The sequence below is a fragment of the Epinephelus lanceolatus genome, chromosome 7 (genome assembly GCF_041903045.1).
Source record: "Epinephelus lanceolatus isolate andai-2023 chromosome 7, ASM4190304v1, whole genome shotgun sequence".
In the NCBI taxonomy this organism is placed as follows: Eukaryota; Metazoa; Chordata; class Actinopteri; order Perciformes; family Serranidae; genus Epinephelus; species Epinephelus lanceolatus.
This window is the reverse complement of record NC_135740.1, coordinates 41,034,342-41,056,022: the sequence shown is the minus strand read 5'-3', so window position 1 is coordinate 41,056,022 and position 21,681 is coordinate 41,034,342. Positions and strand designations below refer to the sequence as shown.

General features: G+C 42.3%; 1 protein-coding gene across 1 annotated transcript in view; it reads right to left on the bottom strand.

Moving 5' to 3' along the window:
* fat4 (FAT atypical cadherin 4) overlaps window positions 1–21,681 on the bottom strand; it is a 149,658-nt gene that overhangs the window by 5,402 nt on the left and 122,575 nt on the right. The window contains exons 10-16 of the mRNA XM_033632605.2: window positions 21,262–21,366; window positions 19,103–19,410; window positions 12,321–12,406; window positions 10,398–10,577; window positions 9,816–9,940; window positions 6,491–6,708; window positions 918–1,179 (exon numbers count right to left, since the gene is read on the bottom strand). Of these exons, the coding sequence (XP_033488496.2) occupies window positions 918–1,179; window positions 6,491–6,708; window positions 9,816–9,940; window positions 10,398–10,577; window positions 12,321–12,406; window positions 19,103–19,410; window positions 21,262–21,366 (1,284 nt within the window). The remainder of the gene's footprint in view (window positions 1–917; window positions 1,180–6,490; window positions 6,709–9,815; window positions 9,941–10,397; window positions 10,578–12,320; window positions 12,407–19,102; window positions 19,411–21,261; window positions 21,367–21,681) is intronic.

The window sequence follows — 21,681 nt, the reverse complement described above, 5'->3', positions numbered from 1 at the left end:
CACTGGAAACCCTCTCCTTCACCTTTTCCAAACTGTTCCCAGCTCACGCTCGAGGACATTGGATCTGTGATTTAAGTCTAAACCAAGATGAGATTCCATGGACGAAAACACCCAAAGTCCTCAGATGCAGGGCGTTCCAAGACAAAGTCAAATTAAATCAATATTAGTTATTTTCTCCATAAATGATCCTCTGATAAAGAAACATTTATTCAACTAATGTAAATTCATAGCAGGTAAATCTCAGCAGCGTCACATAGAAACAGATTTTGGGCCAGTTTCACAGAGGCTGTGTTGGACGGCCACCAAATATGGTCAGCAGTTTGAGCAGCAGACTATTAATTCATTTGGGGAAGAAAAAAAAAATAAAAAAAGCACTGGATTTATTAGGGCTCACGAGCTCATGAGAGCTCTGTCACACACGTGTACAGCATTTGCATGTGCACATACATGTAGAGGAGGTCTCCATAACATGAGCTGCTGCATTAGTAATTTACAGTAGGTACAGAGTGGGTGGGTTTCTGGTCCAACGCCAGATTTTTGAAAGCTTTAGCATTTGTGTTTGACACAGCTGTAAATACACACACACACACACACACACACACGTGCATGTGTACATTCAACAAGGGTTTGACCGTCATGGTTAGTTTTAGAGAGAGCAATATTTAAAATGTGACTAATTTATTGTTATAAAAGTTAAAAAAAATCCAGTGTTTTGCTGTGAAGTGTTTTCTTGAAAGTGTAGAAAAGCCTCTGAGACAGTATTAAGATCAATATGGGACACTAAAGCTGTCTGATCAAACTCCTTCTCATGTAATTCTTTATGGTGAGCTAGAAGCTCAGGAGTCAGTCAGGAGTAGTTGGCTCGCTATCTTTTTTCTCCCCAGCCCCAAACACATAAATACAATCTCGAGTCTCACCTGCTGCAGTTTTCTGCTGAGCAGGTCCAGGTGGGATCCCTCCGAGGGAGAAGGTCACAACACCGAGACCTCCAAAGTCCTGCGTGGCGTGCTGGATGACCCTGGGGTGGTTGCTGTCCACCTGGAGCACCGTGGCAGAGCCGTTCTTGACCAGGTGGAGCGTGTGCCACTGGCCGTCCGACAGCACGGCTTCTCCCACGGTCCGCTCCACCTTCCCTCCGACGCCGGCATCTGAGATGTAGTGGACGTTGCCATTCCTCAGCTGAGAGAAGAAACAGAGAGTTTAGTAAAATCCAGGAAGTAAAGCAAACGTTGAAGAAGAGTACACTTGCAAGATAAATGTGACACTTTCTAATGTCGCAATGGAGGGACAACTACGCAGGTTGATTTTAGCGCTGCTCATCGTGGACTATATTGCTGTCATTGTTCATTTTAGTCAAACCATACAGTTTGAAAACGAGGCGCGGCAACTAGAAAACAATGTTTTGACCGCACTGAGGGGGCAAATGAACTTGGATTTGATTGAACCGAACCAAACAGGGCAGGTGTGAAAGCACCCTTAGCCACCTAAAAAAGTCCCTCGTATGATAGTTTAAGTGCACGCTATATTAAGAGTATTTTTTATTGCTTTACCTTTCTGTCAGACAGCCTGTTAACAGCTTCAGTTCCCCATTTATGCTCTTGTCAAAGCCACCAGACTCCATTGGAAAAACAGTACATTTTAGCTCGCTGAACACAGGAGCTGCTGGTCTACTGCTGCCTCCATCAGTTGGTTAGTTTGTGTTATTGTGTACCATTTGAGACTCTGAACTAACCCTTGCAACACCAAAATATCACACTTAAACACAAATAAAATAAGTGATGGAGGCAGCAGTAGAGCAGCAGCTCCTGTGTTCAGCAACGTTAAATCACTGTTTTTCTCAATGGGGTCTGGTTTAGAAGAAAGCGATGTAATGGCTTGTTTCTCATTGGAAATCGCTGTCTGGTGGCAAGATAAAGCAGTATATTCTAAATGTTGTGTACACCTAAATGGATATTGATTTTTTTAGGTGGGACTTTTTGCAGAGCAAATGCAGAGCAGCAGGCAGGTTGAGGATTCAAACAAAAAGCGAGTTAAAGCTGAAAAAAAAAAAAACCATCTAAAACAAGCATGTAACTCAAGGTCCAAAAGAAAGAAGAACCAAAACTAAACTGAAAACCAACACAATGAACTCAAGACACCAGGCAGGAAACACACGGGGATGAATACAAATGAACTGATAAGGAACAAAGGGAAACACACAGGTATATACACACAGAAAACTAATCACAAGAACGAGATACAGCTGAAGGAGGTGGACACGGGCAAAGGAGGGAAATGGGGAGTTAAACACTAGGGTGGAGCAAACAATGCTGATACAGAACAGGTGTGAAGGGAAGACTCTGGGAACAGGGGAGGACTAACTAGACTGAGGGAAGACAGGTGTGATAGAAAGGACGTTAAACCAGACATGACACATGAGGAGAGAATCAGGAAACAGATTAAACATGAATGAATAACACAACAAGGAAGAAACCACAAAATTAAGTCCACAAGCTATGACATTTTTTAGGTGGGTAAGCAGTAAAATGCTACACTCTCTTACGCTATGCAGCCTGCTTCTCCGAACTGAGGATACATACCTCTAACAACCCCACTTCAAAACATCCGAACTGTCCCTTTAATACGCACATTAAGCAGTGTATCATAGATTAAAGATGAGTAGACAGACTGGATTAATCCCTGAAACTGCACACTGTTAAAATCCTTAATTTCAAGCGTATGATATTAAAGGAAGAGTCTCATAAACTTGAGTTAAAAATGCAGTTTTTCAGATTAATGCAATGACTTATCATGTCAGCATCAATCATGAGCGATGAGAGGAAATCTTCACAAAACCACCACGCTGCTTTTCAGAATCTGATCTTAAGGACAGAGATTGAAAACAAAATGAAGCTTGACGCTCGTAAATCTTCCTCCCGGCGGGACGCGCCGCAGTAAATCATGTTCGCGCGACTTGTGTGATGTTATTCAGCCAGACGATGATCAGAAGCTTGCTAACATCAAATTCAGAGGAAACACGCTCATTTTCAAAACGCCCACTGGTGAAGGCTCTTTCCAGACAACGGAGGACAGGGTGCATCTTTAAAAGGAATTAATCAAGCTCACTTTGGCATGGACAACAAATTTGCGGCTTACACCGTGCATGGTAATCTCATACGTGTACTCCCCACTTCGATGGAAAAGTAATCCCGCTCTCCTCCCTTTTCAAAGACCCGAAAAATCAGCAATGATAAGTCGCTTCCGGAAGAATTGATTTAAAATGGGAAAAGCGGAAAGTCCCCCAAGCCAAAGAAAACGGAGCACTCCAAATCTGGAAAACCAATCATGAGGTTTATCTATTAAACATATTTAAACAGCGTTTTTTTTTTTTTTATATCTCAGCGCTGTATATATATAGTTCAGACTCTCCACATATGTACATATACAGTATGTATTCCCCTGCTGCTCCGCGTTTTCAAGCGTCATGGTACTTTTATAATACTTCTCCGGACAGTTTAGGAAGCTGTGATGGTGATTCGACGAGCACCAGGCGCTGCTCAGAGCCGGAAAACAAAATCATAAGAGAGAAAGTCTGATATAAAGTGAGAAGGGGTCGGCGGTGGTGGTGAGGGTGGAGGGGCTCTAAAAGGAAAATTGAAGAGGATGAATGAGCGCTTAGGCCTCTTTGGGCAGCTGCCCAGGATCAGTCAGAGGGAGGGGGTGCTGAGCAAGATGAGAGGAGAAAAAAGATGAATTAGACTGAAGGGAGGAGGCTGAGAGAGACCCTCAGAGTTTGCCTATAGTTGGAGAGAGTGTGTGGGGTGATGACTGTAAGGAGGGAATCAAACAAAGGAGAGCTGAGAGCATGTACACCTAGTGGTAGACCTGTCACTGTCAGCTTACTGTATATTTACACACAAACCAACACACTCATGACTGAATGATTTTAGTGATGCAACAGATCATCATCTGGCAGCCACATTGCAGAGCCTCAGCTCCGTCATCTCAACCAAAGGATGAGCCAAAGCTGATTTGTGTGCTGGCGCCGACTACAAGCTAATCACGATCATGAACTAATTATGACTCGCACGTTCTGCTAATGAGCCTTCTGAGTCTGCGAGTATGGCTGGTGGCTGGTGCTTACAGTAACAGTGGCTGCTCTGCAAAATTAGCGGGCTAATTAACGGAGTAACAAAGCCAAACTAAGCTGAATCTTCTGCCATAACTCGGGGTGCTTTTCATTATGCTAACGTGTCTCCTCGCTTCCCTTACTCGCGCCCTAGCTCCTCCTAGAGAGGATGTGAGACAGAGATGTGAGGATGAAGCAGCTGAAGCTTCCAAATGACAAATTCTTGGTTTTATAGTCAGTCTGAGGCGACCACAGTTATTGTGCCACAAGTGAAGGTGATTAAAGACACAGGATGCACCTGTGTGACCTCAAGCTAAGCTCATCCAAAAGCCTCTTCTTCTTGCAAAGTAGCGTTAGTTAGCATCATGAACAGCACCCTGTAGTGCTTTTAATTTGGGGAAATGACACATTATTTGCAATGAGCTCATTCTCTATGTGACGTCAATGATGAATGTGGTTTAAAGGCTCAGACAAACCAAAGAACATCAAAGTTGCGACAGACAGTTGCATCGCCTCATTTTGCCTGTCTTGGCCAAGATGATGCACTTGAACACACCACCAAGACTTCAGCCAACAGTCAACCAGCACGTACTTTCTGAGCTTGTGTGAGAGGAAATAACTCTCAACACCAGCAGGCGACGGTCGTCTGTAATTATCATTCAAAAAGAAAAACTGAGAGACCGACAGGACGGGTTCAAGATGCACATTGACAACACAAGCAGATGCTGAAAGAACATAGGATATTTGCCGTGCGCTAACGAACAATAACATAAGCAATTACGAACCTTTTCTGCTGAAGAGCTCAACGGCTAAAGAAATTATCTTACCTAATAAAACAACATCATTTTGATCTCAGTCCCTCTTGACTTTAAGCTTTTGTTTACTTTCCTCACTTCCATTTCTCCTCTTGTGTGCTGAGCTGAACTGCCAATCAGAGGGATTTCACTCACTGACCAGATCCGCCATCTTGGACGTTGATTCAACATGCTGAATTAGCCGAACAATAGCTAACAAGGGCCGACAAGTGCCAAGGGTGCTGGACACACCGCAAAAACTAGGGCAACAGACACACATGGTCCAACATAGACTGGAGGTCGACTGTTGGCTTGGTGTGTCCGGCTATTACAACTAGTAAGTTAGTTCATGACTGAAAAAGGTATCAGGAGCGCTACTGGTGCCCCTCGAACCAACGGTGCTCATGGAGGGGAACGCTTCAGAAAAAGAGAGGAAGACTTGTTGCCAAAAAGAGGCCTAAATGATCCAGGTCCAGGCACTCAAGATGGTTTGAAAAATATAACAGACCTTTGTTTTTAGTCCGATGAAATAAAGGCTTTTAATATTTCTCAAACCATCTTGAGTGCCTGGACCTGGATCACGTATGCCTTTATTTGGCAACAAGTCTTCCTCTCTTCTTTAGTAAGTTTGTTTGTTTGCAGGGATGAGAATCGCTAACCAGTTCCAAATTGTCTGATCCATTGGAATCATATGCCTCCGAACTTATCGCTTCCTTTTATCGATGCCGGTATGTTTTTCTGTCAGCTGCACATTGCAAAACAATGATGTCAAACTCATGCGTCTACACTGCTGGAAACTCGCAACAAGACGGAGTCATGGTGGATAGGAAGAAACGGTCCAACGCATCATGGCTTCATTTCAGGAAGAACAATGAAAACAGTCTGTTAAATGTTTGTTTCACAAAAGAGTGGAAACACCAGCTATAAACTGAAAAATCAGTCGATGAAACATGGGTTTAATTTCAGGGAATGTCATGTCTTTGACACCGTACGCATACATGCTGTATATTCTCTCATTTCACACTGTGACTCAGGGATAATAAAACAGCTGACGCTACTTTCTTCCCCACACAGAAAATGATGAATCAGTGAGGGAATCCATAAAGAATCCAATAAAATCTTGTCAATTATCATCCATATTTGTTGTGAGCTTTGTGTTCCACCTTCAGGAAACTGTCTTTGGCCTCACACATCATTAACAGTTTAATACTGATGTTGACAAGCAGCGGGGACACAATGAGTAGCGTACATGACCTTCACTTAACCTCTGCTGACAGAGGTCGTTATTTATAGTTTCATAAGTGTGTTTTAATATGTTTTGGTAGGAAGGCTTCCAATTCTTTGATCTGTCCTGTTGGCTTTAGTAATCTGCTGTTGTGTGCTGATAATGCAAAGTCCAGACTTCCTCACATGAACGCTTGCAACAGTTCAGGGACGTTCACTTACTTGAAAGGCTTTTATTGTGAAACCACGACCCAAGATGATGCGACTCGTTGTGTAGAGGTCGTTACTAAATATTAACATATTTGAAAATGTATGAGATGTTTCTCTGTCCACATACATTCCACTCTCACTTCCTGTCTCTCACCTTCACTGTGGTGTAGTTGCTGCTCTCCTGCACATGCAGCAGAGTGCCGCTCTTGCTCCGCGTCCTGAACTTGACCTCCATGCTGCTGGGACGGACGGGGTCAGAGGTCACGCTCTGCAGCGACTGCCTCAGGAGGACGTCACGCTTAGGGCCCTGCTTCAGGGAGTAGTCCAGACGGCCGGTGCCGTCCAGGGACAGGGCGGTGTCTGCTGTCATGTCTGTGGGAGAGAAGATGGAGAACATCCTCAATCCTGTCCGACTTCACAGAAGTTTAATAAAACAACTATTAAACTCATATTTCCACTCTGAAGCTGGAGGAGCGTCAGGTCCAAATGATTTTCCTAATCCCACTGCCATAACCACAAATTGGTCCTTACATTCTCACCAGCGGTTACGAATACCTTCCCATAAGTAGAAGATGTAGGTCAGTCCACAGAGCAGCACTTACTCTCTGAAAATATCATCTAAATATGTGAAATGTCAAAGTGATCCCATTGGCTGTGTAAACCTTTAAAGTATACGATGCAGGATTTTAAAAAAAACAAAACAAAACAATGTATAGAGAGTCCCTCTCTGTCTGTATTTTATTATTTTCCTCTTATTCTGCTGTAGTCAGGACGTTTATGGACACGTAGCCCTCAGCTACACGCTCATAAATGTCATATACACAAGTATTTTATAATGTTAAACTTAATAATAAACACTGGTGCACAAATTAGTGCTGCTGAATAAAAACTGTCCTTCAAAAATAAAAGACTGCAGACTTTTGACGAAACTCAGAGCCACAGAGTTGAAAACAGAGACAGCTGTTGCAGCTCATTAGCTTTCACTGGACGATACCTTTCAATAGCTCTGCTCTGTTGGACGGTTCCACAAAAGATTCATGGTTTCGTTACGACACCTCTTCCTAACTGGACGTGATGCGAATAAACGAACATCAGATTAAGTTTTTCCCAAGACAATATCACGTCAGATAATGGCAGCTAATATAAAATCTACAGTGAGAAATTTAGGCATCACTTTTGATTCTCAGCTGAACTTTGCACCACATGTCATTAACCTCATTAATTCCTGATACTTTCGCCTACGAAATATTATCAACATTAAATCAGAGGAGTTTTTTCCCGACCTAGAAAAGCTTGTTCATACTTTTGAATTCTCGCGCCTCGACCACTGTAACGCACTGCAGCAAGCATTTTTTGGTTTAAAAAACGTCTAATAGCCGTCTACATGAAGACCTGACGTCTAGGCTAAATCACGGCTGAATTTGGGCTGTCAGTGAAAATTTGGTAGACGTCTAACCATAGCCAAAGTGTAGATGTCATCAATTATACGGCTATGTAGAGACCATGTCCAAAAAATGGAGATAAACATATGTTAATTACTGTTGACTCTCTATGTGATTGAATATCATACCGCACGCCATCTGCAATAGCGAAAATTACATTTAATCAATTTCAAAATTAAATCGGCTAGATTTGGGTTACATGTAGCTAGACTAAATCTGAGCTAAATATAGCCAATACGTTTAAATCACGACTATTGCTTGCTGGGTGTTGTCACAACTCAGAAAATCTTCAGGAGCTCGGCTTCAACTAGTGCAGAAATCGTAGGTCACATAGCACCCCAATTCTCACCTCCCTCCACTGGTTGCCAGTTCAACAACAACAACATGAGCTCAATCTGGTTTAGCTGAACTACCTATGCTCCAAGTCGTGACCTGAGATCCTAAACCCTACCCTCACTAGTCGTCCCTAGATCGAGGCTGGAGACGAGGCTGTTGATGTTTTTCAAAGCAAACTCAAGACCTACCTTTTAAGCCTGGCTTCTTTATGTCTTTTTTTAATGTTGTATTTCTTATTTTTGTGTGTTCATCTATTTTTTTTAATCAATCTGTTTTTCTAGTTGACATATTCTTCTCTTTTGTCACTTATTTATTCATTTTAATGTATTTATTTACTTATTTAAAATTGTTTTTATCCTGCATCTGGTGTTTCTCCACTTTGTTTGTATGAAAAGTGCTATATAAATAAAGTTTGATTAATTAATTGATTGATAGAGGTAACCTGGCTTTTGCCATCAAGGCCGAGAGGCTCTGGAATTCTCTGCCTGAGGAGATTTGGCTGGCTAACACATGACGCATTTTTAAATCATTGCTTAAAACATATTTTTATAGGAAAGCTTTTCCTTTTAATGCCTGATTTGTACTTTTGTGTTTTGTATTCATTTTAGTTATTAACATTTTTTAAATATTGTATTTTTATTCTTGTCTTATTTTCATGTGAAGCCCTCTGTAACACTCGCCCTCACTCTGTTTTGAGACGTTTTGCACATTTGCTCAACCTCCAGCCTGTTTTCAGAGCAACAGCGAGTCTCGTTTAGGCTCGACAGGCTCCCTGAATGTTGTAGCTCGCAGTATATTTGGACATTTTGCTGTGCACCATCACCAGGAGTTTGCTCACTTGCTGTACTGTATGTACGGGAGAGGTGTGAGACAGACGTTGATGGTGCAAATCCATCTTTTTGACTGTGCGGACTAACTCATATTCAACCAACCAGCCCTGCAAGAAGTCACTACATTCACCAAGCTTCCATAACCTGCTATTTTCCAGGAATGCAGGGATAAACTTCTGACTGATGGGTAAAATTTATGGCAACCACAAGACTAAATTCAAGATGACTGGCAGCGTCTAAGTCACCAGCGGCTCAAAATCTGGGCATTCCTCATAAACCTCATTGCTTCCTTCTGTGAGGAGGATGTTCCTGCTCGTCTTTAATGGCATCGTGTTTATTTTTTTCTCTCCTGAAGATGAAACACATGACTGAGAGAGTACGCTCCATTTGTATTAGGAGAAATGTTCTGTAATCCTGCTTCGTGCCACAAAGCAAACCAGCAGATTTCCCACAAGATCAAACTCAATGGCAAACAGAAGAGAACAAAATTAAGCGTCCGTGTTCCCAGACCTCTCAAGCGATGATTGATTTGGTTTGCTTGTTTGTTCCCAGCAACTACATGAAAGTCTCCCAGTGAATGTGGTGATGATTATTGGTTAACATAATGTAGCACCTTACACAGTAGCGACAAGTTTCTGGTAGTTATTGTGAGCCTCAAAGGTTTGTTTTAGTTCTCTGATGTCGAGTGTTTATATAATAAAACACACAACTGCTTTGAAATAAAGCGCTGAATGCAGTGATGTGGCCTATATTAAGCTACATGGTGCAGCTCGATGACTCATGAGGGAAGAATCATAAATAATCATGATAGAATATTCCTTAGTAAGTGCAGCCTCAGCAATAAAGACACACTTCAAAGGCGCAGACTTACATTTCTCACAGAATTTGCCAGTGAAGCCGTCCACGCATTGGCACTGCTGCCAAGACCAGTGGTCCAAACAGGTGCCCCCGTGTCTGCAGGGGCTGGTGGTGCAGGCTCCTTCCAGTCTCGGACATCTACAGAAACAGCGACAAATACAACGTCAGTTTGACAAGTCAGCCGCACAGTCTGTAGCCGGGGGGTCCGCAGGAAAAGAAAGGGGCGGGGGGGCAGATGAGCTGTGATTTCTCTCCCCGTGCTGCAATACAAAAACCCATAAAGAACCCCGGGAGGATTAGCATATTAAAAGATCTGTTCTCGCCTCACTATTCACCAGCAGGACAGAAAAGACAAAAAAATCTCCGGAATTCTGCAATTGGTTTCCCTCGTCAAAAATCTGCCATTTGTATTAAAAAAAAAAACATCTTTTTAAAAACTCTCGAGAGGGTTTGGGAGTGTGAACAGATGTCCCACAGCGAGAGTCGAGGAGGTTAGAGGAGACGGACAGATGGGAAGTAGAGGGAGATGATGGAGCGAGGGTGAAAGCGGGAGCAGCAGCAGGAGGAGCGGGGGCGGGGTTGGTGGTACGCGGACCTGTCAAGGATGCCACGCGATGCCAGCGCCTGACTGGGCTCCAGCGGGCGGCCGTTGACGGCGAACTCCATGATGCAGCCGACAAAGTCGTGGGTGGCGACCTGACCGCGCCGATGAAGGACGGGTTCTATTGACCTGACGCCTCCAACCGAGAGCCTGTTGGGCTGCACGTCCAGGATCCTACACACACACATGAACAGAAGCACACAAAGACTTAAATGCACGCGGACACAAAAGTACATATGCACGGAAAGCTTACAAATGCATTCAAGTATGCGCGCGCGCGCGCACACACACACACACACACACACACACACTGTGGGTCAGCGAGTTCCACAACAACATGCTCCTCAGACCCTTACAAAATAAACCTTCTGCAGACCTCTGTGGCCCTTCTTCATCTGCCAAATCAATCACTCTCACACACACACACACACACACACACACACACACACACACAGAGCTGTGTAAAGGCAGTGACGGCGCAGTAATTTCATGAAGGTTTACATCACAAACTGCACATTTACAACAGATGACTTCATTATGACTCTGACTCATTTTTGTTTCATCATCACACAAAAATGTACGAGAACTGGATTTTACTTGTGAGCGATTCACTTTCATACACAGACTTTAACAGACAGACAGAGATAATAAAAAGGAACAAAAAGGAAAAACATGAAAATAAAAGCTTTTACTCTCCACAGAGCTGCGACAGATTAGATATAAAACAGGAAAAATGAAAGAAACAAGGGAGAGCTTGTACGGACATTTTAGGTTTTTAAATTTGGGATGTGTCTTATATTTGTTCTTGTTTTAACTGATACAGTGCTTTTAACTATACGTCTAAACCTCAGCATGTTTATCACCCTGTATCTCTCTCTCTTTAGTGATCATATATTGCTGTTGTTGTTTGTTGTTTTGTATGATTTAGTTTCTGTTTTAATTGATATGCATGATGGTTCTTTGTTTGCTCATTGGTTGTTTTTAAATGTCTCACATAAAGGTTTGAACACACATTTTCAGCTCAGCTTCAGGAGCAGAATTAATCTCTTTGACAGAGCCAAACTCAGCACACATATGGTTAGGATGAACATATCTGACAAAGAAACCTACAGGGCCGCCCCCTGAAAGTTAAAGATCCAAATCATCACTCAGACACCACTCAGTCGCCTGATATTCTTCAGTCAGTGTGCAGTGTACTGGCTATGGTCCCCAGATGTAGCTTCAGAGTGGGTGATCCTCACTTTCAGGCAGCTGCAGACTTCTTTAGTGTAGTTAGCATGCATTAGCTCGGAGGGCTAAGGGGCCGTACACATGCTGTGTATTTTGCGCCCTCAGATTCTTTGTTTTTAATGTGGACACATGGCAGGTGTGCTCAAATGCCCCAGCGTTGCCATCACGGCCTGCACACGTTTCCGAGCGCCTATTTTTCAGGGCGTGAGGGCTGTGCTCTCAGATAAACAGAGGTCAGGTTGTGGAGCTTATTGGTCTTATAGAAGTGGAGGAGTGGGTGCAGTGTTGCATGTTGTGGTGCTGGTTGAGGAGTGGGTCTTGAAAATCAGACTCATGCAGGGTCATTTCTTTGTTTTAAGGAGTCAAAAGAAAAAAAAAAAAGGTTGGAAACTTAAGATACATTTAAATTGTTGTTGATTCAGAGCGCAGATATTGGTCTCCTGTTACCATACAGAGTGAAGTGAAACAACAACTGGAGAGATTTCAGTAAATACGTTCACACCAGGTGCAGAAACACTGTTGATTCTTTCCATTACAGACCTGGAAAATTTCATTATGCATCAAGTTTTCCGAGTCTTGGACCTAAAACTGTCAACACTATTTTAATGTATACAGTTGGGTCATAGAGGCAGAACATCTGTGTACTGTACGTGTGTGTGTGTGTGTGTGTGTGTGTGATTTTCTTACCAGTCAGTGTGCACTGCCACATTGCTCACAGCACAGTAGCCAGGTTCCTGGTCATCACCACACAGGTCCACAGTCAGGGACGCAGCCTGCAGCGTGACAGAAACACATGTCATGTGTGATTGTCTGTAAGATGAACAGCTGTTCAGTCGCCTCATTTCAGACGCCATTTTTTATTAGCCCAGCTCTGGTAGACTGTGGTCGACAACGCTGGTCGCAGTCACTCTGCTTCTCTGTCTGTATTATAATCAGTGTCATGTGTGAGTGAGTGTGTCACCAGCACTGGTTCAGCACAAACACTGTCACAGTGAACTGCTCTCTTCCAGATGTTGCTCAGATAACTTGAGTGTTAGTCAGAGTCAGTGGGCGGAGCCAGATATGAAAAAGTAGGCTCATAGTGGAGTTGATGGAGAGACAAATTTTGATTAATACAAGTATGTAATCATTTTATTTTGGCTCTTTTGTGAATGTGTTTAATCCTGGAGTCACGACGACTGCACGAAAATATGTTTCACTGACAGTTTGAAGAGATCCAAACACACATTATTTTGATTTTGTCTGATAAAAGTCAATATTTTAATGAATTATTCAGAGCATACATGCATGCTCATTACTAAAAACAAAGATTAACAAACAGTGCTGGTACAGGAGGTGGATTCTGTCACTGGTGGACTGAGCCACATGAGCTGTTTCCCCCAGTGTTCAGTCTTTGTGTTAAGCTAAACTAGCTGCTGATGTTAGCTTCATACTTAGCGTACAGACATGAGCAATGCATGATGGCATATTAGGGCCAATTTGGGTTTTAAAAAACACTGTGTACATAAACTTTAGCAGAATATCTGAATAGTCATTTAAACAATGTGGTTCCTTGACAAATACGTTGGCTTTTTTTTCTGGAAAATTTGTGGAATTCTGATTTTTTTTTTTCTTGTAAATTTGTTAGCTGTTTCTCTCATATTTTACCATTTTAACATTAGAGAATATTATAGTTTGTTTTTTTTTTCGGGTAAACTTGTGAGTTTCTTCTTCCTTTTTTTTTTTTTTTTGAAAGATTATTTTTCTGGGCTTTTTGCCTTTAATTGACAGGACAGTGTGTGAAATGGGGAGACAGAGAGAGAGAATGGGGACTGACCCGCAGCAAAGGTTTGCAGGCCGGACTAGAACCTGCGACCACTGCAGCGAGGTAATGCCTCTGTACATGGGGCGCCGGTACTATCCACTACGCTACCGACGCCCCCAGCTTGTATGTTTCTTAATGATAAATGTACAACTTTAATTTCATATAATTTTTTTTCCTTGTAAAGTTGTGAGTTATTTTCTCTGAAATTTACAGCTTTTATCTCAAAGAATGTGCACTTGTTTTTCCTGTAAACTTTCTCATATTTTACCACGTAAATCTTCGAGAATATTCTCTATTTTTTTCTTGTAAACTGTAGTTTTTTTCTTGTGAATTTACAGCTTTTATCTCAGAAAATATAGACTTTTTTACCCTTAAAATGATTTTTTTCTTGTATTTTACCATTTAAATCTTACAGAATATTCTAGTTTTTTTTCCTTGTAAACGTGTGAATTTTTTCTCATATTTTACCACTTCAACATAAGTGAATATTCAAATATTTATTTCTCAAAAAAAAAAAAAAAAAACTAAAAAAATTCAGAGAGCATTAAAACCTTTTGATGGTAAACTTGTGGGTTTTTCCCTGTAAATGTTCTTGTAAATTGTGTTTTTTCTTTTGATATTTTACCACTTTAACCTTAAAGATTTTTCAAGTATTTTTTTTTTTTCATACAAACTTGTAAGGTTTTTTCTCATAAATTAATCCCTTTAAACTCAGAGAACATCCAAGTTTTTTTCTTGTAAATTTATGATTTCAATCTTGGAAATTCTGAGTTGTTTCTTGGATAATTACCCCCACCACTGACTATGTATTTTTTTTTCATTTACTTACAATGGCCCAAACACCTTGCCATAGAGTGGTGTTAATCTGCAAAAGTATCTTGTCATATTCCTTTAAGGCTTGTGAAAGGATCAGTGACGATGACAATGCATGCGTTCAGCCACATTCTGTGAGAATGACAGTGACAGAATGTGACTGTGTGTTTTACACCACATTTGCGTGTTAATGCTTATTTTTGAGGTTTCGAAAACAAAGGAAGACGAGACTTAAAAATCCTCAAAAGCAACATGATTCCCTGCCAACATATATTTTGTTGTGTGCACATCTTCATGCCTGAAAACCCACGATAGTGTGCCAGACTAAATATCTTCTCATGCACTGCAGCATGACTTTCACTCCAGGGTTCTGGCTCAACCCATTGAGGGTTCCTTCAACCGCTGCAGTTATTCTCCCTGAGTATTTGTGTAACTAAGTCTTGTTGTTAGTGCGAGCTCTGCCCACCAAATGGTATGCAGGCCAATTATTCCTCATCAATTCATCACAGTGGTCGATGGGTGAGTGGCATAAAAAAAATGCCATACGTTACAGCAAAACAGTTCCTATTTCCCGTTAATGGCACTAAAGCTTTTGTCCAGATGTGGCTTATTCTCTTGCTCTCTGTGTGCTCTGACAGGGAACGACCCTACGAGGAAGAAAAGAAATGGGCTGGTGAGGAAAACGTCCGGAAAAGTGTGTGAAAGTGTTGAAAAACCAGGGCAATCACGCTCCACCTCTCCTGGATTTAAAGTAAACACGGACCACACCGGCCCGGATCTCTGACACAAATCATCCAGGAGAGCACGACCCCACCAAGCACACACACACACACACACACACACACACACACACACAACTCTCGATTCACACTTGAGTCACACTTGAGTCAGACCCATGGCCACGTACACAGAAACAAGCCGGAGTAAAATACACACGGTGACAACAGTGAGGAGAAACAACAGGACTCATTTGTCTCAAATGCATTCGTGACTCTGCGAAGCTCCATAAAGAACCACATGAACATTTTATTAATGTCTGTTCCTGTGATCAAAGGCCGAACAGCCATGACTTAAATACTCTGCACTCACTGTCAAGTGCCTCACACTGTGGCGGGGAAAATATGTATCTTAAGAACCCCCTTGGAAATTAATACCGAATGTAACACGAAAAGATGAGGAGTGTGTTTTTGTGTTTGGCTAACACTGAAGGAAATGTGAAGAAAGCTCCACTGGAGATCATTGTTTTCCCCATGACTAACATAATGGAGGGACCATGGCATCGCTCTCTGTTGTGGTGCAGGCACTGAGTTACTGTTTCTCTGCTCGTTTCTAAGACAAAAAAATCCAGCTAATCAAAAGCTTGATGATTAGCTGCTGGTGCTAATCAGCTGCAGCAAGTCCTAATCTGTCAAACTGCATTTGCAGACCTCGTACATAAGACTCTTTTTGTTTGTTCCTACTCAAAATCCCTGATTTAAAATAAACTGGCTGAGCTCTTGCTTGGATATTCTCAGCTGTGATCATTTACAGACAGTTATTGTCACATGATCGTTATTACTGTCACACTAACTGTTATTAACGTGTCATTTCACCCAAATTACTTTTATTTTCCTCCTGCTCTCCCTTGTGGTATCTGACCATACAGAAAGTTTTGTTTCTTATCCGCACAGATTTTGAGACTGCTGCCGCCACCTCAACACAATGTGGTATTCAAACTTGTTGTGCTTGAAGCATCGAAAAATTACATCCAATTTTCTAATTTTCTCTGTTGTCCCTGGCTGCAACATTCCCTCTACTGCGTCCCATTTAGTCACCGAACATTCTGCTTTGGCTAAAAGTTTTTTGGCATTTAGCTCGTCCCAAACCAACTCTTCCTTACTGGTGACTTTGGGAATATTTTCTGATTTCTTTCAGGTCCCCGAAGGCTCAGCTCGCACCACATGACTCTGTGTTATTCACACTACACAACTCTCTGTCTGTGGTTTTCACACTACATGACTTAACTTACAGAAACATTGCGTGCTATAGACAGTCTTCTACCTCCTGTTCCCCTCTGTCTGTCTGGGGAGTGCTGCTCTCTGTCACTCAACCTGTGTCTTGTGCTCTCATTGTGTCTCATTCACTAAAATCTGCACATTCACCAGCCACTTTATTAGGTACACCTGTTCAACTGCTTATAATGCAAATAGCTAATCAGCTAATCACGTGACAGCAACTCAACACATTGAGTCATGTAGACATGATGAAGACAACCTGCTGATCTACTGGGATTTTCACACACAACCATCTCTAGGGTTTACAGAGGATGGTCCCAAAAAGAGAAAATATCCAGTGAGCCAAAATGCCTTGTTGATGCCAGAGGTCAGAGGAGAATGGCCAGACTGGTTCAAGATGATAGAAAGGCAACAGGAAGTCAAATAAGCACTGGTTCCAACCAAGGTGTGCAGAAGACCATCTCTGAAGCAACAACACCTTGTCCAACCTTGAAGCAGATGGGCTACAGCAGCAGAAGACCACACCAGGTGCCACTCCTGTCAGCTAACAACAGGAAACTGAGGCTACAATTCACACGGGTTTCAAACTGGTTTCTTGAACATGACAATGAGTTCACTGTACTCCAATGGCCTCCACAGTCACCAGATCTCAGTCCAATAGAGCACCTTTGGGATGTGCTGGAACGGGAGATTCTCATCATGGATGTGCAGCTGACAAATCTGCAGCAACTGTGTGATGTCATCACGTCAATATGGACCAAAATCTCTGAGGAATGTTTCCAGCACCTTGTTGAATCTGTGACACCAAGAATTAAAAAGGGGGGTCCAACCTGGTACTAGCAAGGTGTACCTAATAAAGTGGTCAATGAGTGTATTAAGGAGGAAAAACGCCCCAGCCAGCTATTTCCCTCTGAGACATCCCTGTCATCAGGAAACCAATGACAGACAGGACCTGAACCTGAGAGGGTACTGGGTGAGAGCGGTGTGTGCGATGACTTAGATGCCATTCCAGGGAACTGCATAGCTGCAGCAACATTTATCTTGGCAGTGGGAAACTGCTGATAAGCCATTCATCACTCTCTTCAAACATGTTCAGTCTCTTATGATGTGCTCTCTCCTGAGGGCACGAGCCACAATATGTAACACCATATAACATAACACCTGCTAAGAGGTAAATCAGAATCTATTGTTTACCCTGCGTAAGCTACCTATTAACAGGCTACATATTCACAAAATGGTGGGCTGCCTGTCTACCACTGCCTCTATCAGCTATTGTGTGAGGTAAAGCGATGAACATATTTCCCAAAATGGTGTACATAAACGTACAGACAGAGAACATAAAATAAAATAAGCACAGCAGAAATGTCAGACAGGTCGGACCACCATGTTAAACCATGTTTAAATGTTAAAGTTGGGGCAGAAAATGAGCTCTACAATTCAAAACAGTTGCCAGTTTTCCACCCGGAAGTGACTGTTGCTGCAAAACGTCTCAGTGATTCGGTCTATTCTCTTCTTCCAGTGAAGACGCCGTAATAAACCCACTGTGCACCACCTGCCCAGCACCAAACACCAGACACACAATTAGTGACGAGCTCGTGAACATATTGAAGCATTCAGAGGAGAAGGAGCCAGGTATTTCCCTCTAGAGTCGGTGTGTAAATTTGCAACTGTTTGCTAACACATTCACCATATAAACATCTGTAAGGTGATAATAAATCAATGTTGTGTTAGCAGTTTGTTGCGCTGCTCCCAAGCCCATCGCCAAAAAGCTTTAAATCAATGAATGCTGGTTTATATAGCAAAACCAAAACGTGATAATATTACATATTCTGCTAGATAACTGCTGCACTGGTCCGACCTAACATGAGCTCCTGTTATACTGTGTGTATTTCATTATATTTGACAATAGAGAGAATAAAGAGATTTGTATGATGATTAAAATCCAAACTGTAACAGTATCTGTGAACTCTCTGCTCCCTCTGATTACTCGGAGCCTTCATGGTGAAGCAGTGCGTGACCGTGTCCGAGGTTTCTGTCCGCTTTTGACTTTGGCTCAGAGCTCAGGAGGCAGGAGCCGAGAACAGACCTCAAGCCTGACCACCGAAATGACCCACAGCACCTTTCGCAAACACAGTGATCAGGCTCACGTTACACCGCCTGAGGGAGTTGGCACTGGAGGCATGACACGCATTTCTGCCTCATTCTTCAAGAGCCCTTACATGACCACCTCTGCACAATATTCACAGGGCACTACACACAGACAGAATCGCAGTGTGCGCTGTATTCCTTTCCATCCCGTCACTCTGCACCATCTCAAAACTGACAATTTAACGATTTTACCAGCTTCCTATGAAACTCTCAGTGCACGGTGGGAAATGACAGATTTGAAGTCCAGCAGGAGAGCTACATTATAGAAGCTTTGACAGAGCCTGGTTGGATTTTTTTCCCCCTCTCTTTCCTTGCCACTGCATTGCTGGCAGGGAGAAGCCTCTCATTCAGAGCACAGGAGACAGAGTTTCAACCTTCAGGGCCATTTTGGATCCTCGTATTGTAAATCACAACGAGCAATAAAATATAATTACAAACCATGAAAACCATAAGCTGAGCTACCCGTGGTTTGGGGGGAGCTTAATTATCATCTGATGGTGCAAAAAGGAATATAAGGCCAAATTTGGACGCAGGTTCCAGCTATAAAAGCGCAGGACATAAATGCTATTGATAGTGCAGCACACGTTGGAAGTCCATGTGGCATTTCTCCGATTTTCCGCAGCGTTCTAAATGAAAAGTCTTTCAAGAATGCATGATGAAAAGCGTTTAAAATGTGAGCTAATTCCCACCATAAAAACAGACGCTCTTACCATCCCTGCTCTCCTGGCGATGACTGTGTGGAACTGCCCGTCCGAAACTTTTATCATGGTCATCAGTTTATAAGTTCCACTTCCCAAGTTGAAGGAGAAACGCATCCGTCCCTCAAAGATCTCCAGAGCCAGGAACTCCGCCTTGTCTCCGGTCTGGTTGTCGTGGTTGTACATAAGCAGCGCGTTGCTCTTCAGGGTAGCAAACTTGATATAAATGTAGTTATTGTTGGGATCCAGAGACGGAAACTCCATGTAGGAGAGCTCCTCAAAGCCATAGCTGTTAAGTTCACAGTGTTTGCCGAAAACCCCTGAGGACAGAAAGAGACCAAAAGTGGAATCAGAGAAGCCAATGAATGATTCACGGTGCTGCTGTGATAAAAATATCCACAGATGAAAGAGAATCTTTATCAAGCTGTATATTTAGTAGTGACAAAGCAGATTTAACTGCTGTCCGATCATAATCTTGCATCTTTGAAAACTTACAAACTTCTTCTTTCTTCAAATTGGAGGCTACGTTCACATTACAGATCTGATCTTTACGCCTGTTCACATTCATGTTTGAGTTGACGCATATCTGACATCAGTGTGAACAGATCTCTGCCTTGACCAAATTTGATGTCACATTTGCGAGACAGGCATTTCAGGCGAAGAAAGCGTTCATCTGCTGAATGTTTTCTTGCGGAGTTCGGATGACAATTCCTCCCATATTGAGGAAGAGATCTGAAGGGCCGCAGTTTGTTAAAGAAGTATCTCCCTGCAGAAAACTGGGCTGTCTATGCAGTAAACTGACACAAACACACTGATGCTATATGATCAGAACAAAACAGAGAAATTGACTGTGGCATTTGCTTTTGCTTTTGAGGTTGAAAAACTACAACTACCAGAATTCACCGCGCCACACCGGACCAATTAGTGCTCCTACTGGTGGGTGTTGAATGCGAGCTTGTCTGTTTTGATGCAGGAAACAATATGGAGGCCGGCTAGTAACAAACCATCTGTATTAAACGGTAAGTTAAAATATGTTTCTGAAAATATTTTAGGCAACACAGTGAAAGAATCTTGATTTATATTTGATCAGCACCATTTAGTTTAACTGTTTGATGTTAGCAAACATGTCATCTGGCAGATTTGACCTGGGGGATGTGGGTGCTGGTTTTACCTTAGTTTATCTTACTTAATTTTCACATACTGCCCACATCGATATGATACAGAGCTGGCTGAAAATCTAAGAAGTATCTTAGTTTGGGAAGGGTGTAGTGTACTTTCCGTGAAATGGAACTTTGGAGCAGTGGCCGTTTGTTTTCGGATTAGAGGGCTGTCGCACTATGGGCTTTCGGTCCACTAGCTTTGATAGCAGCTATTGCTGGTAGTTCTGGGGAGAAAGGTGTTGGGGTGGGAGGAGTCAGGAGTAGCGGAGGGTTTCACGGAAGACCAGTTCCTCCAAAACCTTAGTTACGTCCAAGGCTACATTCCAATATCTCTGTCGCCACCTCACGACAACCCAGCTGGACAGCAACATTGTTAGACGTTGATATTTAATTGAGTTTAAGTTGTCACGTCAGATAATTTAAATTCAACGTCAGGACGTCTAATGCAAACCTCAACTTGACGTAGAACACTGACAACAGACGATGTTGATATTTTGTTGGTTTGAAGTTGTATTGGTTAGTTTCCAAAATCCAACATCGTCCAAACATCTCATGGTCAGTGGTATGGCTGCGGTTGTGTATGGTGAGTAATCTGCGCCTGTGCCGTGAAGCATGACATCGGAAAAAACATGGATGTACGAGAAAAACACACATATATTCCAACAGGACGCATGGCTGATGATCAGATATGTATCGGATCACATACAAGTGACCCCGGTCTGATTGGAAAAAATCTGATTTTTTTGTCCACACTGCTCACAAATCAGATCTGTGTCAAAATAAATAAATAAAAAAAATTCAGGTCACATTTGCTTGCAATGTGAACGTAGCCTCACTGATGACAGCCACAGTACAAATCATGAAATATGGAGACAAAATGAAATGAGTGTCCACTTTTGATTAATTAATCATGACTTTCTTTTCTTAAGGGAGGCTGCACATCTCAAACATCTTGTTTTTGAATTTGCCAGGACTCGATAACAGCCTGAAAAGTTTCCTACTATTACTTACCAAATGGACAATGACAGTAATATCCATCCACTCGGTTCTGACAGGACCCGCCATTAAAACAAGGGTTACACTCACAATGATTGATGATGGAATCACACGTTTTGCCTGGGTTCACAGAACAACACAAATTAAAATGGATGGGGTGGCAGACAACACAGGAAACCCCCGAGGGGAACACAGTTCACTTTCCCCACAGGCCAAGTCATGCAGGCCTTTCATCACCTCGCAGATGCAAAAAAGAAAAATCTGTGCTCCAACAAATCATTTAAAGTTGTAGCGAGTATTAAAATCAGATTTTTGTTGAAACAACCATAAAATATATAATAGGAAGATGTAATTTCATCTGTTTCAGTGCAGTTTCACTTATTCTAAAATTTTTCTTGACACAAGTGATGCTATTTTGGAATAGAAATCACTTGT